This window comes from Mytilus galloprovincialis, chromosome 8, assembly GCF_965363235.1.
Source record: "Mytilus galloprovincialis chromosome 8, xbMytGall1.hap1.1, whole genome shotgun sequence".
NCBI lineage: Eukaryota > Metazoa > Mollusca > Bivalvia > Mytilida > Mytilidae > Mytilus > Mytilus galloprovincialis.
This window is the reverse complement of record NC_134845.1, coordinates 88,964,508-88,985,030: the sequence shown is the minus strand read 5'-3', so window position 1 is coordinate 88,985,030 and position 20,523 is coordinate 88,964,508. Positions and strand designations below refer to the sequence as shown.

The 20,523-nt window shown below is 32.5% G+C and overlaps 2 protein-coding genes across 3 annotated transcripts in view; one reads left to right on the top strand and one right to left on the bottom strand.

The window, feature by feature from the left end:
- Positions 1-242: 242 nt before the first annotated feature.
- On the bottom strand, positions 243-8,789 carry LOC143042789 (ras-related protein Rab-30-like). The gene is made up of 5 exons (XM_076215246.1): positions 8,583-8,789; positions 7,055-7,142; positions 5,783-5,866; positions 4,897-5,080; positions 243-2,561 (listed from the first exon to the last, which is right to left on the bottom strand). The coding sequence occupies exons 2-5, from the start codon at positions 7,139-7,141 to the stop codon at positions 2,308-2,310; spliced, it is 609 nt and encodes a 202-aa protein (XP_076071361.1). The 5' UTR covers position 7,142; positions 8,583-8,789; the 3' UTR covers positions 243-2,307.
- A 4,239-nt stretch (positions 8,790-13,028) lies between these two features.
- The window catches only part of LOC143042788 (uncharacterized), a 42,924-nt gene continuing 35,429 nt past the window's right edge, over positions 13,029-20,523 (top strand). For both annotated transcript variants that reach the window (XM_076215245.1, XM_076215244.1), the window contains exon 1: positions 13,029-13,313. In XM_076215245.1, the coding sequence (XP_076071360.1) occupies positions 13,164-13,313 (150 nt within the window). In that variant the 5' untranslated portion in view covers positions 13,029-13,163. The remainder of the gene's footprint in view (positions 13,314-20,523) is intronic.

Here is a 20,523-nt window from a genome sequence, read left to right as displayed (position 1 = left end):
AATTGATCTTGCACCCTGTGAGGTAAAAACTAACACTTGTATATATGCCAGAGATGGAGTATGCACAATTTACATATATGTTCAGCTGTAAAATTATAGGCAAGTAGGTCAACAGAAAACACACAAGTTTTTATGATCTTAGCATCCATATACTAAGTCTAAGCTAAGCTGAGCAAGAAAATTTGTACAACAAATGAAGTATGTTTAAAGCTTATTACAATGAAATGAATAAAACTACTTGGCACAATAAATACCCAATTTATTAGTAAACAATGGAAAAAATATACAGATGTCGGTTATGAACTTTATGAATATTGCACATAGATCTATATTCAAAATTCAAAAACAAATATGCTTTCAGAGTGTTTGTGTGGCCTTGTAAGTTTGTCCTAAAAAGAAAAAAGTTCACTTATGTTGCTTGAAAAATACCAGAGCTGTGTTACATTTTTCAATACCCATTAAAAGCTGAAAGAATTATCATCTTATGTACACTACATCCAACCCAGATGTAATTAAAATACAATCAACATTTTTCAAAATTTATATTCATTTTTCTATTTTAATTTCAGTAAACAATCTCATTTTAGTGTTGTCAACCGTTTCATCTTTAATTTAAAAACTAAACTTTTCATGAGCAAAAGTTTAATCCTTTTTTAAAGAAATTGACTCAATTTTTGTGTGTTTAACTGAGGGCTGTTCCAGAATTGATTGTATTTCAAAACTTCATTGGAAGAGGTTATTTTAGATGTACAAAATATTGCAATTATAGGAAAAAATAGCAATTATATGAAATAATCTAGCTCTGCGTAGAGACATGAATTATAAAGTGCCTTTTGGCTCAACTTTTGTTTATGGAACAGCCTGAACATTTACCATTTTAATATGTAAGTCTTCTGCCTCAAACTTCAAATATTTCATTCTATGTACATTGAAATGCAACAAATCTGATCAATAAATTCATTCAATTAAATAACATTTTTTTCTGAAAATAGATAAATTTTTGAAAATAATTCATTTTCAAAATAATCATATGTAATTCATGTGGTTCAAAATTCATCTTGTGTGGTTTGGTATTGGATGGAGATATGGAACCATGTGACAACATATTGACCAATCAATTCATATAACTCAATGAAAGACATTCATGAAGTAATTCTTTTTACAATGTAAATATTTATTTTCACAGACTATCCAGTAATAAATTGCACAAAGTACAAATAAGTACTCCAACACAGTTGTAAGTCTATTATACACATTCAACACAAATGAATTTATATAAGTCTTTTCTACTTTAAGTGACTGACTATGTCACTTAAAAATAGCTAAATAGATATTAAAAATAGCAAAAACTATTTTCAACCTAAGCATTCCCAATGTACATCACACAATGTAAAAAGTCCAATAAAATTTGGTTTCATCCAGACCTAATGTCAGGTAAACATTTTAAACATCATAAAATATCTGAAAGACTGTATTTACACAGTCATGACAGTTTGGAAAAGCTGAACGTGAAAATTAACAAAGGAATCACTTAGAACATCAGTCTTAAGTGAAGTTCACATATATTTTAGTTATTATGGTTACTAGCCAGCAAAAAAAGTGTGATGTAGTACACATAGATTGACATATTCATGATATTGTTTTATTTAATTTAAATTTAACTTAAAAAACATCAACAATTTACACAAACTTTACATGTTTACATGTTTGACTTTCAAACAAAACTTTTTGACTTTCAAACAGAACTCTTGAAAGAAAAGTCTGGATTGAAGAACTTTCAAAACAATCAAATTATTTCTTGAATAAACTAATTATGATAATAAAGTGGTTGAAATAAATGCTCTGTTTCTCTGATTCAATTTACATCTGTCAAAAATAGTCTTTTGATTATATATTTTTTGGGGGCATTTTTATTTTTAAAAGATTTTGTTTTACAAATAAAACATAACAAATTATTCAATATTCTGGTACTGAATATCATGAATATTTCAATCAATATTGATAAAAAAAACTTGAATTGAAATTTTTTTATAAAGTACAAATGTATTTGGTTTGGAACTGGTAGCTTTGGACATAAGTCAATTTGTATTTATTTTTTTTCGTCTTCAAAACTTATCATGCTAATCTGACATTAAAAAATTTCAGGCAAACGAAATAATATTTCAATTGCCTTACAACATGTACAAAATTTATCATTCTTATCATTCAAAATAAAATATTCATTTTTCACATATTCAATCACAATGTATAACATTCCTTTTCACATCTTCACAGGAACATTCCATTTCACAATTTCACTGGAATACTTTAAAATTTCAAACACCCACTACAGTTTGAAATACTGGTTGTATTGTCTGTGTTGAACTTTGTAGTGTCATCTGAAATTAACTCCCCTTGTTTGGCTTCCTTTGACAATTTTTTGGCGATAGTATAGAAAAGTTTATCAACATTATCAGCTTCTTTTGCTGATGTTTCAATAAAGTCCATTTCGTATCTGTCTGCAAATTGTTGTCCAATGTGTGTTGGTATTTCTTTGTCATTAATTTTATCTGTTTTGTTTCCTGAAAATAAATAAACATTTATAATACATCTGAAGCTATACACAGACATCGTTGTGATTCCCAAAAAAGAGTGAAAATTAACAGCAAGTTATTCAATAGGATAAAAGTATTTATAACAGTAACCTCAACATTGAAACTAGAGGCTCTAAAGAGCCTGTGTCGCTCACCTTGGTCTTTGTGAATATTAAAGGAAGCAGATGGATTCATGACAAAATTGTGTTTTGGTGATGGTGATGTGTTTGTACATCTTACTTTACTGAACATTCTTGCTGCTTAAAATTATCTCTATCTATAATGAACTTGGCCCATTAGTTTCAGTGGAAAATGTTAGTAAAAATTTACAAATTTTATGAAAATTGTTAAAAATTGACTATAAAGAACAATAACTCCTAAGGGGGTCAATTGACCATTTCGGTCATGTTGACTAATTTGTAAATCTTACTTTGCTGAACATTATTGTTGTTTACAGTTTATCTCTATCAATAATAATATTCAAGATAATGACCAAAAACAGCAAAATTTCCTTAAAACTAACAATTCAGGGTCAGCAACCCAACAACGGGTTGTCCGATTCATCTAAAAATTTCAGAGCAGATAAATGTTGACCTGATAAACATTTTACCCCATGTCAGATTTGCTCTAAATGCTTTGGGTTTTGAGTAATAAGCCAAAAACTGCATTTTACCCCATGTTCTATTTTTAGCCAAAGCGGCCATCTTGGTTGGATGGCCGGGTCACCGGACACATTTTTCAAACTACTAACCCAAAAGATGATTGTGACCAAGTTTGGATTAATTTGGCCCAGTAGTTTCAGAGGAGAAGATTTTTGTAAAAGATTACTAAGATTTACGAAAAATGGTTAAAAATTGACTATAAAGGGCAATAACTCCTAAAGGGGTCAACTGACCATTTCAGTCATGTTGACTTATTTTTAAATCTTACTTTGGTGAACATTATTGCTGTTTACAGTTTATCTCTGTCTATAATGATATTCATGATAATAACCAAAAAAAGAAAAATTTCCTTAAAATTACTTATTCAGGGCCAGCAACCCAACAACGGGTTGTCCGATTCATCTGAAAATTTAAGGGCAGATAGATCTTGAACTGATAAACAATTTTACCCCGTCATATTTGTTCTAAATGCTTTGGGTTTTGAGTTATAAGCCAAAAACTGCATTTTACCCCATGTTCTATTTTTAGCCATGGCGGCCATCTTGGTTAGTTGGCCGGGTCACCGGACACATTTTTTAAACTAGATACCCCAATGATGATTGTGGCCAAGTTTGGTTTAATTTGGCCCAGTAGTTTCAGAGGAGAAGATTTTTCTAAAAGATAACTAAGATTTACGAAAAATGGTTAAAAATTGACTATAAAGGGCAATAACTCCTAAAGGGGTCAACTGACCATTTGGGTCAGGTCGACTTATTTGTAAATCTTACTTTGCTGAACATTATTGCTGTTTACAGTTTATCTCTATCTATAATAATATTCAAGATAATAACCAAAAACAGTAAAATTTCCTTAAAATTACCAATTCAGGGGCAGCAACCCAACAACGGGTAGTCCGATTCATCTGAAAATTTCAGGGCAGATAGATCTTGACCTGATGAACAATTTTACCCCATGTCAGATTTGCTCTAAATGCTTTGGTTTTTGAGTTATAAGCCAAAAACTGCATTTTACCCCTATGTTCTATTTTTAGCCATGGCGGCCATCTTGGTTGGTTGACCGGGTCACCAGACACATTTTTTAAACTAGATACCCCAATGATGATTGTGGCCAAGTTTGGTTAAATTTGGCCCAGTAGTTTCAGAGGAGAAGATTTTTGTAAAAGTTAACGACGCCAGACGACGGACGACAGACGACGGACGACGGACGCCGGACGCCAAGTGCTGAGAAAAGCTCACTTGGCCCTTTGGGCCAGGTGAGCTAAAAAGCTTGGTTTCAATATAAATCAGAAAATGTAAGTAAGTAGGCATATCATAAATTTGTATATGTTTTTCTTTTATTGTGTTGTTCATGGATCAGTCTGTTACCGGTAGTTACCTTGTTATTTTTTGTACATTTGTATAAAGTGAATCAGGATTGATAAACATATTTTCTATTGTAGTTTGTAATACAATTCAAATTCAACATAATATCGGTAAAATGTATATAAGATGTGGTATGATTCTAATGACACAATCATTCATCTTAGTCCAAATGATGTGATATTCAGCAGTCATAGGTCAATAAACTGCCTTCAACAATAAACAAAGTAAAAAAAAAGTGCATCTCTTATGAGATATTGATTAACAATGGTATTTTTAAACATTGTGTAATTTATAACCTACCAACTAAGTAACCACAAAACTTTGTACTGGCATAAGTTTCTATTTCCTGAATCCATGTGGGTAATGAATCAAAAGATGCTTGGCAGCAGACGTCATAAACTAGAATAAGAGAGTTTGCAGATCTATAGTAACTTTGAGTAATGGAGCGGAACCTCTCTTGACCAGCTGTGTCCCAAATCTGTAGCTAAAAATAGAAAGTAAGTGTAAACAATAAAACAGGAAGAGTTCACCTTAAATGATTTTACAGTATTTGTACGACTTTGCCCCTAGCAGAGCTATAGAAAAACAGAACATTATTTAACATGTGTTACCATGGTTACAGACACTTTTTAGATGATCAAAACGTTTTATGAATAGATTAACTTGTGCATGATCAGTGAGTTCATGGGCACTTTAAATTTCATTTAGATTTGAAATTTTTGTTTCACCAACATATTTCCTGTCTTTTTTTATTTATTCTAAAATATTTATGTTAGCATCAATAACTTTATTTTTACTATTGCCTCCAACCTTCACCTGACTACTCTGCAGAAAAACTACATGACATATTTCTTTGTTACCTCTAATTTGTAATATTATATCTAATACTTGATAACTTTGCTTTAGGCAAAAGAAATATATGTATTGTTTCCTGCCTCTAGTAAAATAAATTGGTCAATTTTTTAAAAAAATTTTAAGGGTGCAGAGATATTTTTTTTAGCATCAAAATAGCATGGAAAATTACATGCTTTCTCTAACATGTGTATAGCTAAGTCCAATCACTATAATTCATACCAACATTTGATTATTCAAGCATCCATGTTGGTTTCAGCATAACCAAGGCTCCAACCCTTTCCCATGACCTATAAGTTAGCACAAAAAGCAGGGGGTATAATCAACTACTTACTTTTACTTTCTCTCCATCTATTTCAACAGTTTTGATCATGAAATCTACTCCAATTGTAGCCCCCTGTCCTGGAGGGAATAGTCCCTGAAATAAACAAATAATCATGAAATTTACACCAATTGTAGCCCCCTGTCCTGGAGGGAATAGTCCCTGAAATAAACAAATAATCATGAAATTTACACCAATTGTAGCCCCCTGTCCTGGGGGGAATAGTCCCTGAAATAAACAAATAATCATGAAATCAGTCATTTATAATAAAGTATCTATTAAAGACCATTCCATGGATAGGGATACATGTATAAAGGAGGTCAGAAGTTCACTAGGCATATATGCCTATGACAATAGTCTTTTTGTCAATTCCCATAATTGACCCTGTAATTAAAGATCCTTTTTTAGTTGTCTTCCTTATGAGGAACATCAATATTTATTTACAATAGAATAAGAGAAATTTACCTGTACGTCATGTGAGTAACCTTTAATTTTTTCAAATTTTTCAATAACATAAATTTGTTGTTTAGCAAAATACTTTTGACATCAGCAATTATTTATGTAAATATATTCAATAGTTTTTAACATGGGTAAGGTAATCTATTTATGAAACAAGAATGTGTCCAAAGTACACGGATGCCCCACTCGCACTATCCTTTTCCATGTTCCATGGACCGTGAAATTGGGTAATTATCTAATTTGGCATTAAAATTAGAAAGATCATATCATAAGCAACAAGTGTAGTAACAGTATTGATTGGACTTCAGCTTCATCAAAAACTACCTTGACCAAAAACTTTAACCTGAAACTCCCACTTTCATTTTCTATGTTCAGTGGACCGTGAAATTGGGGTCAAAAGTCTAATTTGGCTTAAAAATTAGAAAGATCATCTCATAAGCAACAAGTGTACTAAGTTTCAAGTTGATTGGACTTCAGCTTCATCAAAAACTACCTTGACCAAAAACTTTAACCTGGACGGACGAACGGAACCACAGACAGACGGACGGACAGACGAACGGAGTCACAGGCCAGAAAACATAATGCCCCTCTACTATCGTAGGTGGGGCATAAAAACAAATGATTTTCTATCACCTCATAAAACTTAAGTCATTGTCATGATTGTTGTAGTCTCTTTGACATATTTCATGCATTCCCCATTTCCATTCTCAATTTTATTTAATATTTTATCTATTTACATGTATCATGTTTACACAAAGGCTAACTATCTAATGAATAATGACCAAGGTAAATAGAGTCTCACACAATATTTTTATGTAAATATACCTGTGTAAATCTTCTAACAAGACATGTCTTCCCAACACCTGCTTCACCAATCAATACCACTTTAAACAAATACTTGTAATCTTCCATGCTAAAATAGATATGAAATAGATCATGTAGATAAAAATCAAACTTGTATCATACAAAAATACATTGGTGCAAGTTCCATAACCAGGAAAGCTGCTTTCTAAATAAAAATATCCATTATATAAATAATAATACATTTTGACATAAAACATGTAAAACAAAATACTGTGTCACCCTGCAGGGGGTACAAAAACATCTGCAAGAGAGATGTGGGCATCATCACAGATTTACTACAACTAACCAACCATCAACTAATTATAACCAGTTTTATTATTCTGAATTTCATTTATAATTTTAGTTTTCAACCTTTAAGAACAACAATTAATTTTATGAATATGGTCAATAGTAAATTTCTAAACAAATTTGTAAATGTATGTATAAAAATTTGCACCAAATATATATGTCCCCAGTATATGTCCTTAGACTAAAAACATATTAATGTGCTATAGATAGAAGTACATGTAGCTGCCTAACCGTAGCTATAGGTCCTTATGTTATTTTTTAACTATTTGCGGACCATAGATCGTCTGTAAAAAGTAAAAAAATAACATCAAGGAACTATGAGCTACAGTTCCCCAGAGCTCTACTATAGAGGAGTCTGGTATCGGGTCCATTCTCCCTCAGTCCGTTCACCAATAAAGTCTGGTCACCCTGGTTTACTTCTCCCTACTTTTATTCAAAAATATTTGTATTATGGTATTAAAGTTTGATCAACTTAATCAGATATTTATATGGTACATGGATACATGGTATATAAAATCTTGAAATTCATGGAAATATTTAGTAAGTAAGTAAGTAATGACTTTATTTACAGAGGGTGACTCAATTAGCTTTCGCTAATCTACCTTGAGGCCCTCACAAAGAACAAACAGTACAAATATTACAATTTATTATTAATCATTTTAAATGCAATTAGTATGGTGTGTTTTTTAGAATTAAATGTTCTTAATCATGTTAATAATATATTTCTCACTGATTGTTGTAAAAATGGTCTTTGATGTATTAATAATAAAACCAACATTTGATTTTGTTTTGATAAAATTAGTCCACATGGAATGAGAAAAAAACAAACAATGGTGTACTTTACATTGTGGTTTCTTTAATTTATATTTCTTTATTTTTCAAGAGGGCCCTAATCGATTCAGACATAAAAGGGCAAGATTTAACTGTCATTGGTGATCATTATCCTATATAAAATAGCGACTACTATGGACAATAAAACCCTATCTGACAGACTAAACAAGACTCTTGCATGTCTTGAGGAAGTTGAGGCTCTTTGGTCCCTGACTTATCAAGATTCTTAAGTTCTGTGCCGTGTACATGAAGTCATATAACACAGTTGGTCAAATTTAATACCTTTTGATTAAATAATAAATGATTATTCTATAAGAAAAACAATGTTATTTCACATTTTTCAATCAGACGAGAAATAATTTATGCTCACCTTATAACGTTTTGTAGATTATATTGATCGAACCATATATTATAGAACTAAATTGTTGGGTTTTAAATGCTCTATTTATGGGTTGATCATCCTATATTAATTTAGAAATGACTCATTAAAAGACACATTTAAAGTTTTGATTGTATATCTTCCCCGTCATTATGTTGGTTTTTTAATCATCAAGGGGACATCACTCTTCACCAATAACAGTGGTTTACCCAATAACCTAATTATAATTTAAGAAAGTGAGATGCAACAATTACCCCCAAAAGGACAACCATGAGTCAAAAGTTAAAATGAAAACCAATGTCAAAATGAACAAAATAAAAATCTACGCGACTCTACGTAAAACTAAAGTTACAAGTGTTAATGTTGCAAAGATCTAAACAAAATGTCCAAAAAGTAGTTCTGTTCTGTTCTGGTATATACCTCCGTTTTATGTCTTTTATTGGAGCACTCCACTTGTCGAATAAGCAAGTAAGCATAAGCATTAAAATCTTAAATACCTAACCGAAAAAGCGGATATTTTTTATATTTACGATATGAAAAATATAATTAAAAAATATAATTAGTTAGTTAAAGTGAATTAAATAAGGGCTTAAAATGTCTCTGATAATATATTAAAAGATATTAAAAAAAAATAATATTATGCACACGTACATCACAAATTGCGGCACTTTGATTTCAGGCCACTATGAATAAATAAATTTTACAACCTAGTAATTTCTAGTCAATAGGTGCAGGCGCGGATCCAGAGGGGGGGGGGGGGGGGGTTCCGGGGGTTGGAACCCCCCTTTTTTTTGGCCGATCAATGCATTTGAATGAGAGCATATAGCTGGAACCCCCCCCCCCTTTTTACTCTGGGTTGGGAACCCCCCTTTTTAAAATGGCTGGATCCGCCCCTGAGGTGCTCTGACAGTCTCATCCGTTATAATTACAACAATGACACAATAAATAAAATAGTCAAACTATGGGTACATCGGTCATCATCGTGTAACAATTTTAAAAGGATTAACTAAACAGAACACAAACACATCTATCTACAAACACATTCATTGATTTGCGTGTCTGACGTCAGAAAATTTTATACGTTACATATATTTGTCGTTCAATGTACATACAAACAATTTTAAAATTTCACATAGGCAATATTAGCATTCAGGGTTAAAAAATCAAAAGTATGTAAGAATAAATTTCAGAAATAGACCGAGATTTAAAATAGTCCAAAAGTTCTATAGAATTTATAAGAATCCACAAATAGTAAATTCCACTACGCAATTGAATGATTTTGACGTTTGTGGTACAACGTATTTTGTAATTCATTGAATAGAAATATATATGTTGTGTACAAGTTATCATTTTGTACAAATTATAATTTTTACGAATTAATATATGAAACACACTGACAACTCTATTTACAATACTATACAATAATATACAATGCTTTTATTTGTTGGAGCAGGTGAGCGAACCATGACACCTTGAATTACACAATACATTCTGCTTTTTGCATTTACACTTCGAATTGTTACAGCCGCCTTCGGATATGCAAGAGAGATAACCCTGTTCACCAGTTTTTGAATTTTTTTTCACAGCTTCCATCTGGGAAAATTGTAAATCTGGAATTTGTGTAACGGACAAAGAAGAGTCACTAATTTATTCTATTTGGTTTGTGCTAAGACTCCTGATAACTTACCAGCTATTGTCCCTACACGATAGCCAAAATTTACTTCTTCTACAACACCCTTGTATATATTCCTCTTTCTGATTCTACCGATTCAGCATCTGTGTTTCTCTCCCATTATCACTTTGGAGGATATGGGTGAACCAAAGGGAAGAAAAATGTCAAGTAATTGATACGCAACTCCAGCAGCTCTCTTAGATTTCAGAGCTCCAAGCACGCTACATTTGGTCAGATGACAAGGCCGTAGCTACCCTTGAGGTAAGTGAGGCAATTGCCGCACTTAAACTTCGACACTGATTATTTTTTTTAATACATATATATATCAATATAATAGTCATTTGTTGTTCTCTCTCAACCTAATTTCTATAACTTGTCATCATTCCTTTTAAACTATTTTTCCTGGATATAACTCAGCATCTCAACGAGTGATGTTTCTTGATTACATTAACCTAGTAACGATAATCACCATGGATCTTTATAGTTAAAACAGCTAGCTCTTGTAGAAAAAGGAAAAGCGACACTGAAGGTAAAGAAGAAATAACTCTAGTAACCTAGTTTTTTTTGTGTGAACATAGTCTGAGTATTGCATATAACTTCATTAGAACAATCCCAATCTAATTAAAAACCGATCTCTCATCGCTCCTGTTTATGATATGTCGCGTGGGAGATCTAACGAAACCCGCTTTGAGGTCACATGTGAGTGACCTCGTAGGTGTGTCTTTTTCAACCAATGAAATTGAGTCTTCCACGATCTTGGAAGCTTAACGTAAGGCAAAGGGATGTAACTCATTTTATTTACGACGAAATCGTCAGTCATAATAATTCAATAACTTTTTTGATTGGCTTATTAATAGGTCGTCAACTCATTTGCATATCTTTATAAATTCATGACTTTTAGTTCACTCACATGTGACCTCAAAGCCGGTTTCGTTAGATCTCCCACGCGACATATCAGAAACAGGAGCGATGAGAGATCGGTTTTTAATTAGATTGGAACAATCCAAAAACGATAAGTAGAGGCTGGCAAATCAAGTACTGGTCTTCCGAAGGGGACAGTCATGTCTGCGTATTCATTTCTCCGTTTCACCAACTTTCGACAAATCAAGTACTGGGCATCGCAAGGGGGAGTCCTGTCCGTGTATTCATTTCACGAACTTTAATCTTTCTCTTTACAGATAAATAAAATATAAATAATATGAAACATGAATGCATGGATTAGTTTTTATCCATGTTTCTTTAACCTAAAAAATTGAAAGAATATCCCATATTCCAATTTGATATTATTGAGGAATGGTATCTACCTTTAACACAGGATTTTGTCTTTACTTATTCGGGACAACGGAATTTCGTTTCTTTATATTCGGGGTTTCGGAATCGGACACCCCAACCCCTAATCCCTAAATTTATAGATTCTGGAACTAAAATACCATCAACTATTTCTTGCTTCAACGGTTTGTTTCGACCACGGCCACTCGATCAGCCTTATTACAAAAATAATACCAAGAATAAACTTCAGTCTATAGTTTACATTAATGATGAAACGAATGTTATTGCTAACCAAACAGTATATTTTAACATAAAACAAAAAAAAACAGGAGTGGACTTAGTAAAAGAGATAAATGATAAGCAATACCCCTCCCCCTCTTAAGTTCAGTTCAAAAGTTGACCATGGTGACAACTATATTGCCTTTTTTTTTTAAATATTTTTTAGACTAGTAAATCTTTAATATGCAATGTTTTACAGGTGAGATAAAAAAAAACTCTCAACTGTAGAATCATAACTTATGTACTCGAGATTCCTCCAATTTAGACGCACCCCTTGATTGACTGCAAGGGTACAGCGGATCCATGTACACTCCCTAAGGATTAATGGAGATATGTCCTTTACAATATTATCCCACCACCAGAACAATCCCCACCCAACACCGCCCAAGGGAGCGCGTGTAGGACACCGGGAAGTCTGTTATTATGGTGGAGGTACTCGGAGAGAACCACCGGGCCACTCGATGGAAACAGACAAACCAGAGAGATATCAGAAGATTGGTCTCCAGGTCAAAGAAGGGGACACCTTTGACCAACCGAGGCCCCCTAAGTACCCATTCTAGTTTAAACTCCAGTCTGGGTACCTGAGATGTGTGTGAGAGGGTGAGACTGAAATTACCCTTCTGATGTACTGATATTTATAGCACCCCGAGTGAGAATCGAACTCGGGACCTTCAGCACTGTAGCCATCGGTCTTAACCACTAGACCACGAACTCACACATGAATAAGAGAAACAGAAATTAAAAAGCCCGTTATAACAAAACAGGAAAGGTCACGTACGCCGGTTATAGTCAGAGAATGCAGGAAAAGATTTTCATGATGAGTGTTTGATGATTCCTGGACAAATAATGCATGCATCTTCTTGATTTAAAAGACAACTTGATAAAAACTAAGTATTGTGGCTAAGATCTTTGAAGTGACAATCGTTATCTTGTAATTGTTTTACAAATTTACAAAAAAAAATGTTATATAACTTGATCAGTCGTTGATTTGATAATGTTATTGTGGTATTTGGTCATTTAATATTATAGGGACATAAAAACCTGAATCTACTTGAAACACAAATTACAAAATAAATTTGTTATTAAAAATTTCCGTATAAATTCCCTTTTTCCTAAAAAAATATTTATTGAAAAAGTGTAGCGTAAATAAATTAACACGTGACTCAATTAGCTTTCAGAACTTCCTCCTTTTATCCAATGAAAATTTGTTTAACAAATCGATTACGTTGTAGTCACCTGACCATCGCCATTTGTAAAATAGACTCATACACGAACATGAAGAAGTTAAAATGAAAAATATGTTAGAACATTTATTGTGACAGACATTTATTTGTACATTTCCAGAGAATAAAATGGAGGACGTTACTGAAGAATACAGAAATTCCCTTGCGGATCTCACGCAAAATAGTAAACCGTTGATAAATATGTTGACCATGTTGGCGGAAGACAACGAAATACACGCTGCCAAGATAGTTCAAGTTATAGAGACTCATTTACAAGAGGTTTAAGTTTTTTCATTTCATTATTTTTGTTTACAATTCATTTTATCATAAATTATAACAAAATAACTGCATTGTTATATGTGAAATGAGATCATTGCCCATATGGTCTCTATGACCTTGACCTGCCCAGAGAAAGTTTCAGGATATGGGCTTTAGCCTTTATGGTTACAAGAGCGTATTTATTTGAACTGCATTTTCCATAGGGTACCACTAGTATTCTGTATTTTTTTTCTTGAAGACTACACAAACTAGGTACCGTAAAAACGGGTAGCAGTTCCTGTTTCTAGAAATGCCAGTGTTGCATTAATTTTACAACCACAAACAAAAATAGGGTCATGCAGCTCTAATTGACTTAAAATGCTGTTAAAAAAGATTGTCTATTTTTTTCGCTAAATGAAAAAGGCATTTTCTTAATGGCTCCGACATGCAGAAATTGAAGATATTTTCTATTCTTGTGTAAAATGTGAATATGATTTTCGGCAATTTTTAAACCTAATTGGATAAGCTTTTAATTAAATGTAATTCCAATCCTGTATCAACCCATTCAGAAGCCGTAGGATTCTATTTTTAGTACCATGTTGGGGTTTAAAACTTGCCGGTAAAATGTAAACAAATAATTGCGCTCTTGTAACCTTATAGCTTGTCCTTCATGAAGTTTCAAAGTTATACACATACCCAAACAGATATACATTGTATCCAATGTCCTTTACATCATTTTACTCGTCCATATAACACCAATCTACTCAATTGATTACCCAGAATGTACATTTATCATAAACAAAGACTACACTTGCAGAAAATTATTAAACTATGGCATATGCACAACACTGACAGCATTACAAATAAAACCATATTTATTTTAACACAAAAGTGATGTATCCAAAATCCCATGTCGTTATAAGTGAGGTTATGTTGTACAGTGCCATGCCTGAGCTAATTTTGATATGATCTGATCATTTTGGAAGTTTCATTGTAGTGTCATGCTCCCGTTCATCAAAAGTACTAATAAATTTATTTCTAAATTTTGCCAAGCCTAAAGCAAATTTCATTGCTTCAAAGAAATATTCTTTAAATTAAAAAAAAAATCTTTACCCCATTTTAGTTTATTTTGAAACTAAACATGGTCAAACAAAAAAGTATGTATGTGTGTTTACTGTCACATGCAGAAAAAAAAGGGTAAGGCAGGATTTTTTTTTACATTGAGTCTGTTGGTCTTTGGAGCAAGGCCACATTTAAAAGAATGTCTGTTTCCCCTCCCCTGGATCTACCCTTTGTAAACAGACCAGGAAGGCAGGTTTTTTTTTTTTTTTTTTTAACCCTTTCACCGATTGCTGCCCAGACAGAAGCTACTCTGAGACGATGGCTTCCCTGGCTACTTTTACTCAAGTGGGAGATCTTCATAATAAATGTCAATAAAAACTTGTTTGTAGTTATTTGTGTATTTACATGTATTTCATTCACTAACACCATGTTCACAGTTTTGTTTATGTTTTGATAATTTTTTCTTCATAAAATATTCAAATTTTCAAATTTTCGTCATTATACATGTTATATAGGTGAAATTCTCAAAATTCTGCTCTTTGACCCCAAATCGTAATTTTTTAACCCAAAACGGCAAAATTTTGATAAATTTTATGAGACTGTACAAATTCCTCACACTGAACGATGTCCATTCCAAGTGTACATGTTTTGTACATAAAACGACATTTTATGTCAAAAAAGTATACTAGTTTGGCTTCAATTCTTCCATATTCTTTCAAAAAAAATGTTCCCTCATTTCAAATTCTCGTAAATTCCGTAAATTTCCTCTGATTTTGACACGGTTTTCAACAAACGGAAGCGCCATGTTTACACTTTCATCCGGGTATTCATCAAAGAAAGATAACTCATGTTTGCACTGTTTTGAGCGGGAAATATAAAAGATGTATTCTGATCCCGGTAAAACAGGACTCGTCGTCGGCTGTCTGAAGCGTGAATCCCGGTAAAACGGGACTCATCGGCGAAAGGGTTAACTGGATGTGATTGTCATAGCATGGTCACATGAATGGTTTGATTTGTCCAGTCCAGGCCACTTATCAGTTGTTTGTGGTCAATTTGAGTGTATTTATTTAGATTATCAATCCTTCTCCTTTCAAGCACTTACCAAAATTGGAAACAAATTATTTTCAGGAAAAAAATAATTTTGATTTTTTTGTGGAAAGTAATTTTTTGACCCGGGGGCTTATTTTTGACCCTGGTGGGGGGAGGGGAAACAAACATATTTTGAATTTTGGCCCAACATTATAACTTTAACAGTGCTTAATCAAAATTGGCAAAAAAAATTAGGGTAGGGGATAAAAATTAGGGTAGGTAGGGGTAGAGTAAACACACATACTTTTTTCTTGGCCAAAGGTGTTTTTAAGTGGATTCAGTTATTCATAGCCATTGAAATGTAATAAAATTTAAAATTGAAGTTTGTATTTCAGGATTGGAAGATACTTTATAGCATATATATGTTTACATTAAATGTTTGTTGACTTTTAATTTTGTTTTTTTATTAGTGCCCTCACACAAATATATACCATTTAAATTCTGAACAACCTTAAATGCTCTATGCAGATAATTGAAATCCATATGAAAAGTTTTGTATGGTTCAACAATACTTTCTGCAACATAGATTCTGAGGGAAAAGAACATATTTTTAAGCCATTTTGTCAAAAAAAGAATATTTATACCATAAATACGGCAAAAGAAAATTATATATGTGTGGTTCCAGTTACCCGACCGACCTTAGTTTAAACCTCGACTCTACAAGAACAATTTGTTTTCATTTCTCTCAAATTTTGTGGATTGTGTATTTCAATAATTAGATATGTAGATTTCTGTCGTCTGAATTTGATTGACCATCAGAAGTATCTGTTATGGCTAAAATGCAACAATTCATAACAGAATGCAATAAAAGTAACTAAAAACTTATCATGAATGTTTATTTTACAACCCAACTCCTGTAAAATGGTGAACTTCCAGTAGGGGCGTGTATAAAACAGTATTGCTGGAATCAATTTCAGTCAGATTTTATTCCCGGATTTTGACAACCCAATTTAAAAATTTAGAAGAAAAAAAATTGTCGACCTAGCTCTCGATCCTACTTTGATAAGGATGTAACTGGAACCACACATATATATTTTTTTATGCCCCACCTACGATAGTAGAGGGGCATTATGTTTTCTGGTCTGTGCGTCCGTCTGTTCGTCCGTTCGTTTGTCCGTCTGTCCCGCTTCAGGTCAAATTTTTTGGTCAAGGTAGTTTTTGTCAGATGAAGTTAAAGTCCAATCAACTTGAAACTTAGTACACATGTTCCTTATGATATGATCTTTCTAATTTTAAAGCCAAATTAAACTTTTGACCCCAATTTCATGGTCCACTGAACATAGAAAATGAAAGTGCATGTTTCAGGTTAAAGTTTTTGGTCAAGGTAGTTTTTGATGAAGTTGAAGTCCAATCAACTTGAAACTTAGTACATATGTTCCCTATGATATTATCTTTCTAATTTTAATGCCTAATTATATTTTTTATCCAATTTCACGGTCCATTGAACATGGAAAATGATAGTGGGAGTGGAGCATCCGTGTACTTTGGACACATTCTTGTTTGGCCTTATGTCAATAGACTGTTAATCTTTACTGCTTGAGGTCATTGATAAGAACCAGGGTTAGGTCAAACCACATCTTTATAATTGGCATTTGCTGCTTCTCCACTAACAATGATGCTTTAACCCTTTCAAGAAAAATCCCTTTTTACCAGGATTCAAGCGTCAGACAGCTGGCGATGAGTCCCAGTTTACTGGGTGTTGGTATACCTTTTTCCCATTAGTTTTTGATATGACATTGAGAAGTTATTGAATTTTATGCTTTCAAAATGTGATGGGCGTATTATGCGTTCATGGGGCAGCTGTTTATTTTGACATAAAATGCTATTTTTACATGTATGAACTAAAACAATTCCAAGGGTTAATGAGTCAAAGCAAAGTCTAGTTGGCTTGAAATGAGATAAAAGCACCATGGAAACAATCACATTAAAACCATACTCAGCATATAATATTTGTGTAAGAAGATGTGGTATGAGTGCTAATGAAACATTCCATAATACTGACGAAGATTATTCTTAAAAAATGATGTCTATTGTTAGACGTAAAAAAAAATATGTACATGTACATGTATATTTTCAGTTACCCAACAGTAATGACAGTTCTTTACTTTCCCACCAAAATAAAATAGCAATAGTTGGTACTTTTTTCAAGCAAGTCTTTGAAATGCTATGTCTAATATGATCTAGAAAAACCTATGTTTTACCATTATCAAAATCATCTCCATCCACGATAAACAAATAGCGATGGTCTTACTGTTTTATTGTGATCAATGATGAAATGCAACCATGAACTGAATATTATACAAAAGCACAGTTCAAAATACTTCATGATGCAATCAATCGATGAAGATAGAAATCCTGATACAGCCCTTTTTTTTTTTACTTTGGTTCTCAAAGATTTCCTTTTTTGAAGATAAATATTATACACATCATTTACACAGAAATTGTGGTTGTGTTTGTTTCAAATAAGACGTTCTGAAAACATTGACTGTGACTACACCGAAAGATTTTCACATCGGAATCGCTACGTACCTCCAACAGATTTCCTCTGACATCGTCCTACTCGGGCATAGTTTACCATCTTTCATGTATTCTCTGTATGATTGCCAGCGAGACGATTGTCACATGACCAAATATTTCATATTGTATGATCGCCAGTGAGACAACAACTAACCAGAGTCCAAATGATGTGAATGTAACCAACTTGGTCTGGATGTCTTCATGACCTTCAACAATGAGCAAACCCATATAGTTGTTTATATCCTCATCCTTTAGTCTCTGCTAGACAGTTGTCACATTCACATTGGCAACCATATCACTTCTTATTTAGTCATATTTAAATTTAGAATATGAAATGAAAAGTTGATAACTACCGGTAAATAAGGTGATAGAAAAAAACATTGCTTAGGTTCAAAAATTCTTTTGACAAATCCTGGTATAAAGCACTTTGAATTACTCATTGCAATTTGCACATGTGTCATATTGTTTTTGTTTCCATAAATGTTTGTTTGTGTATTAAACTGTCTTGACTGTATCACCTGACTATTTAGTTGTTGAGTTGTTATATTGTTTATAGGTTCAATGTTAGTAAAAGTCTGGCAGTACTACATTTGTAGTTCCAAACGCTTTGAAAATTCAACTGGACATTTGGTACAATTAACCGCTCTTAACTGGACCAGAATCTAACTAACAGGACATTTATACTTGCCTTTGCCCAGTGTCAGACACCCTTGTGAATGGTCCCATATACATTTGGGGTACTCCTATTGGCTTGAATTGTGAGAGACCTTTTGAATCTGTGTTTTCAAATACAATATGTAATTGATGAAGTTTACAATAGCCCTGCTGTCCGTCTATCTAATAGCACAGCGCTGAAGTATGAAAGCACTGAATACCAATAGCCTCGGGGGAAACACAAATAAACTATTTTTGGTGTACAGAATAATTGTTTAGTGTACCTGTACTTGTTATGTATTCTTAGTTTGGTTCTTTTTGAAGATATATTTGTATCTGTAGTACTATAGTAAAAGGTTAACTATATTTGGTGCATGAAATGATTGTAAGGTGCAATGTCTGTCTGGCAAAATTCATCTGACCTTGACCTTAAATCTAAGTTCATTGGTTTATTTTCCTGTTCAGTCAGTCATAAAGAAACCACTAGGCTTAGCAATAGACCAACTGTATATAAGCTGTACTCATGTAAAATACATGCGGTTGATTCTATATGCGTTTCTTAATTCGTAAATGTTGGAAGCAGTGAATAAAGAAAGAGCAACCATAATAAATTTGTGATGACTTTGAGTCTGATATTTATTATAACGGCTATGGTCAGCTTGAACATGTCATTATACCAAAAATAAGCGTGTATTGATTGGTGATCATTCATCTCGTTTTAAAGAATATACATGCACTTGTAAACATTTGTAATACATTTATAAATGTCTGGAATATATGACCGTTTGGAAGCCATGATTTGCATCAAGACATTTCTTTGAAGTTTGAAAACGCTGCGAACTCTTCAAGATAGGATTTGAGCTTGACGGTTTTGAAATTTCTTGATTTTTTCACTATCAGTAAGCTGTAAGGCAATATTGGATGCATTCCGTGAAATTGCTGTAACACTTCAACTTATTTGTTGAGAATACTAATAAACATGGAAAAATTAACATATGAATACATGCTAAAACAAATTTTCATAATATATTATAGTATGATTGCCAATGAGACATCTATCCACTAGAGACCAGAGGATAACAAAGTAAACAACAAAGCAATTATTATTTATGGATGTACTTGGTGAGGTTTTGGAAATTGTGTCAAATATGTTCGGACTCCTTGGTGTTTTTCCATACAATACAATGTAAAATATTTTTTTTTTTTTTTTTTTTTTTTTTTTTTTTTTTATTTTATTTTTTTTTTTTTTTTTTTTTAAATTATACATACTTTATTGAAAACTTTCACATTTGTTAGTTTGATACAGAAAGTACCGGTACCTTATCCCGGCCTCGTTAAACATTAGATTGTATATTTAGAAAAATTGTTAGTAATTGTTAGTACTCAAAATTACAAAATATATATACAGTATATTATTGTGTATCAATTATTTCAATATTGATCAATAAAGTGAGAATTTTATTTAAGAGAGAATGTGAGAAGAGAAGAGAAAATAATAAATAATTAAAACACAAATACAAAACAAAAAACAAAAAATAAAAACTAGAGAAAAAAAAATAAAAATAAAAAATAGAAAGTCCTTGAAATTTGGAATTTGGCAGCAGTATTTTTTTTGGCAACATTAAATAGATTTGGCAAAGTTGGTTTTCCATTGTAAATAATTCATACAAACACAAAATAGATATTAGAGAATGTATATGCATTTTAGGCACAAAACAAGAACAAAAGACAATAAACAATAAACAACATATAACAGTATATTAAATAAAAACATATATGATGGTGTGAAAAGGCTAAAATAAAATGCACAATAACATTACATAGGGTAATGCTAATTAAGTTGCTTAAGTGTAAATTATTCTAATAATGGAAGCCAGGGGTCCCAGTAGAGGTTGGCAATTTGAAGAGG

Bases quoted from the DNA above. Each gene is read 5' to 3' on its own strand.
- LOC143042789 (XM_076215246.1), bottom strand. From the start codon at position 7,141: ATGGAAGATTACAAGTATTTGTTTAAAGTGGTATTGATTGGTGAAGCA. The intron at 5,867-7,054 runs GTATATTTACAT...TGTTTATTTCAG, and splicing joins TTGTTAGAAGATTTACACAG to GGACTATTCCCTCCAGGACA. The intron at 5,081-5,782 runs GTAAGTAGTTGA...TTCTATTTTTAG, and splicing joins TAGATGGAGAGAAAGTAAAA to CTACAGATTTGGGACACAGC.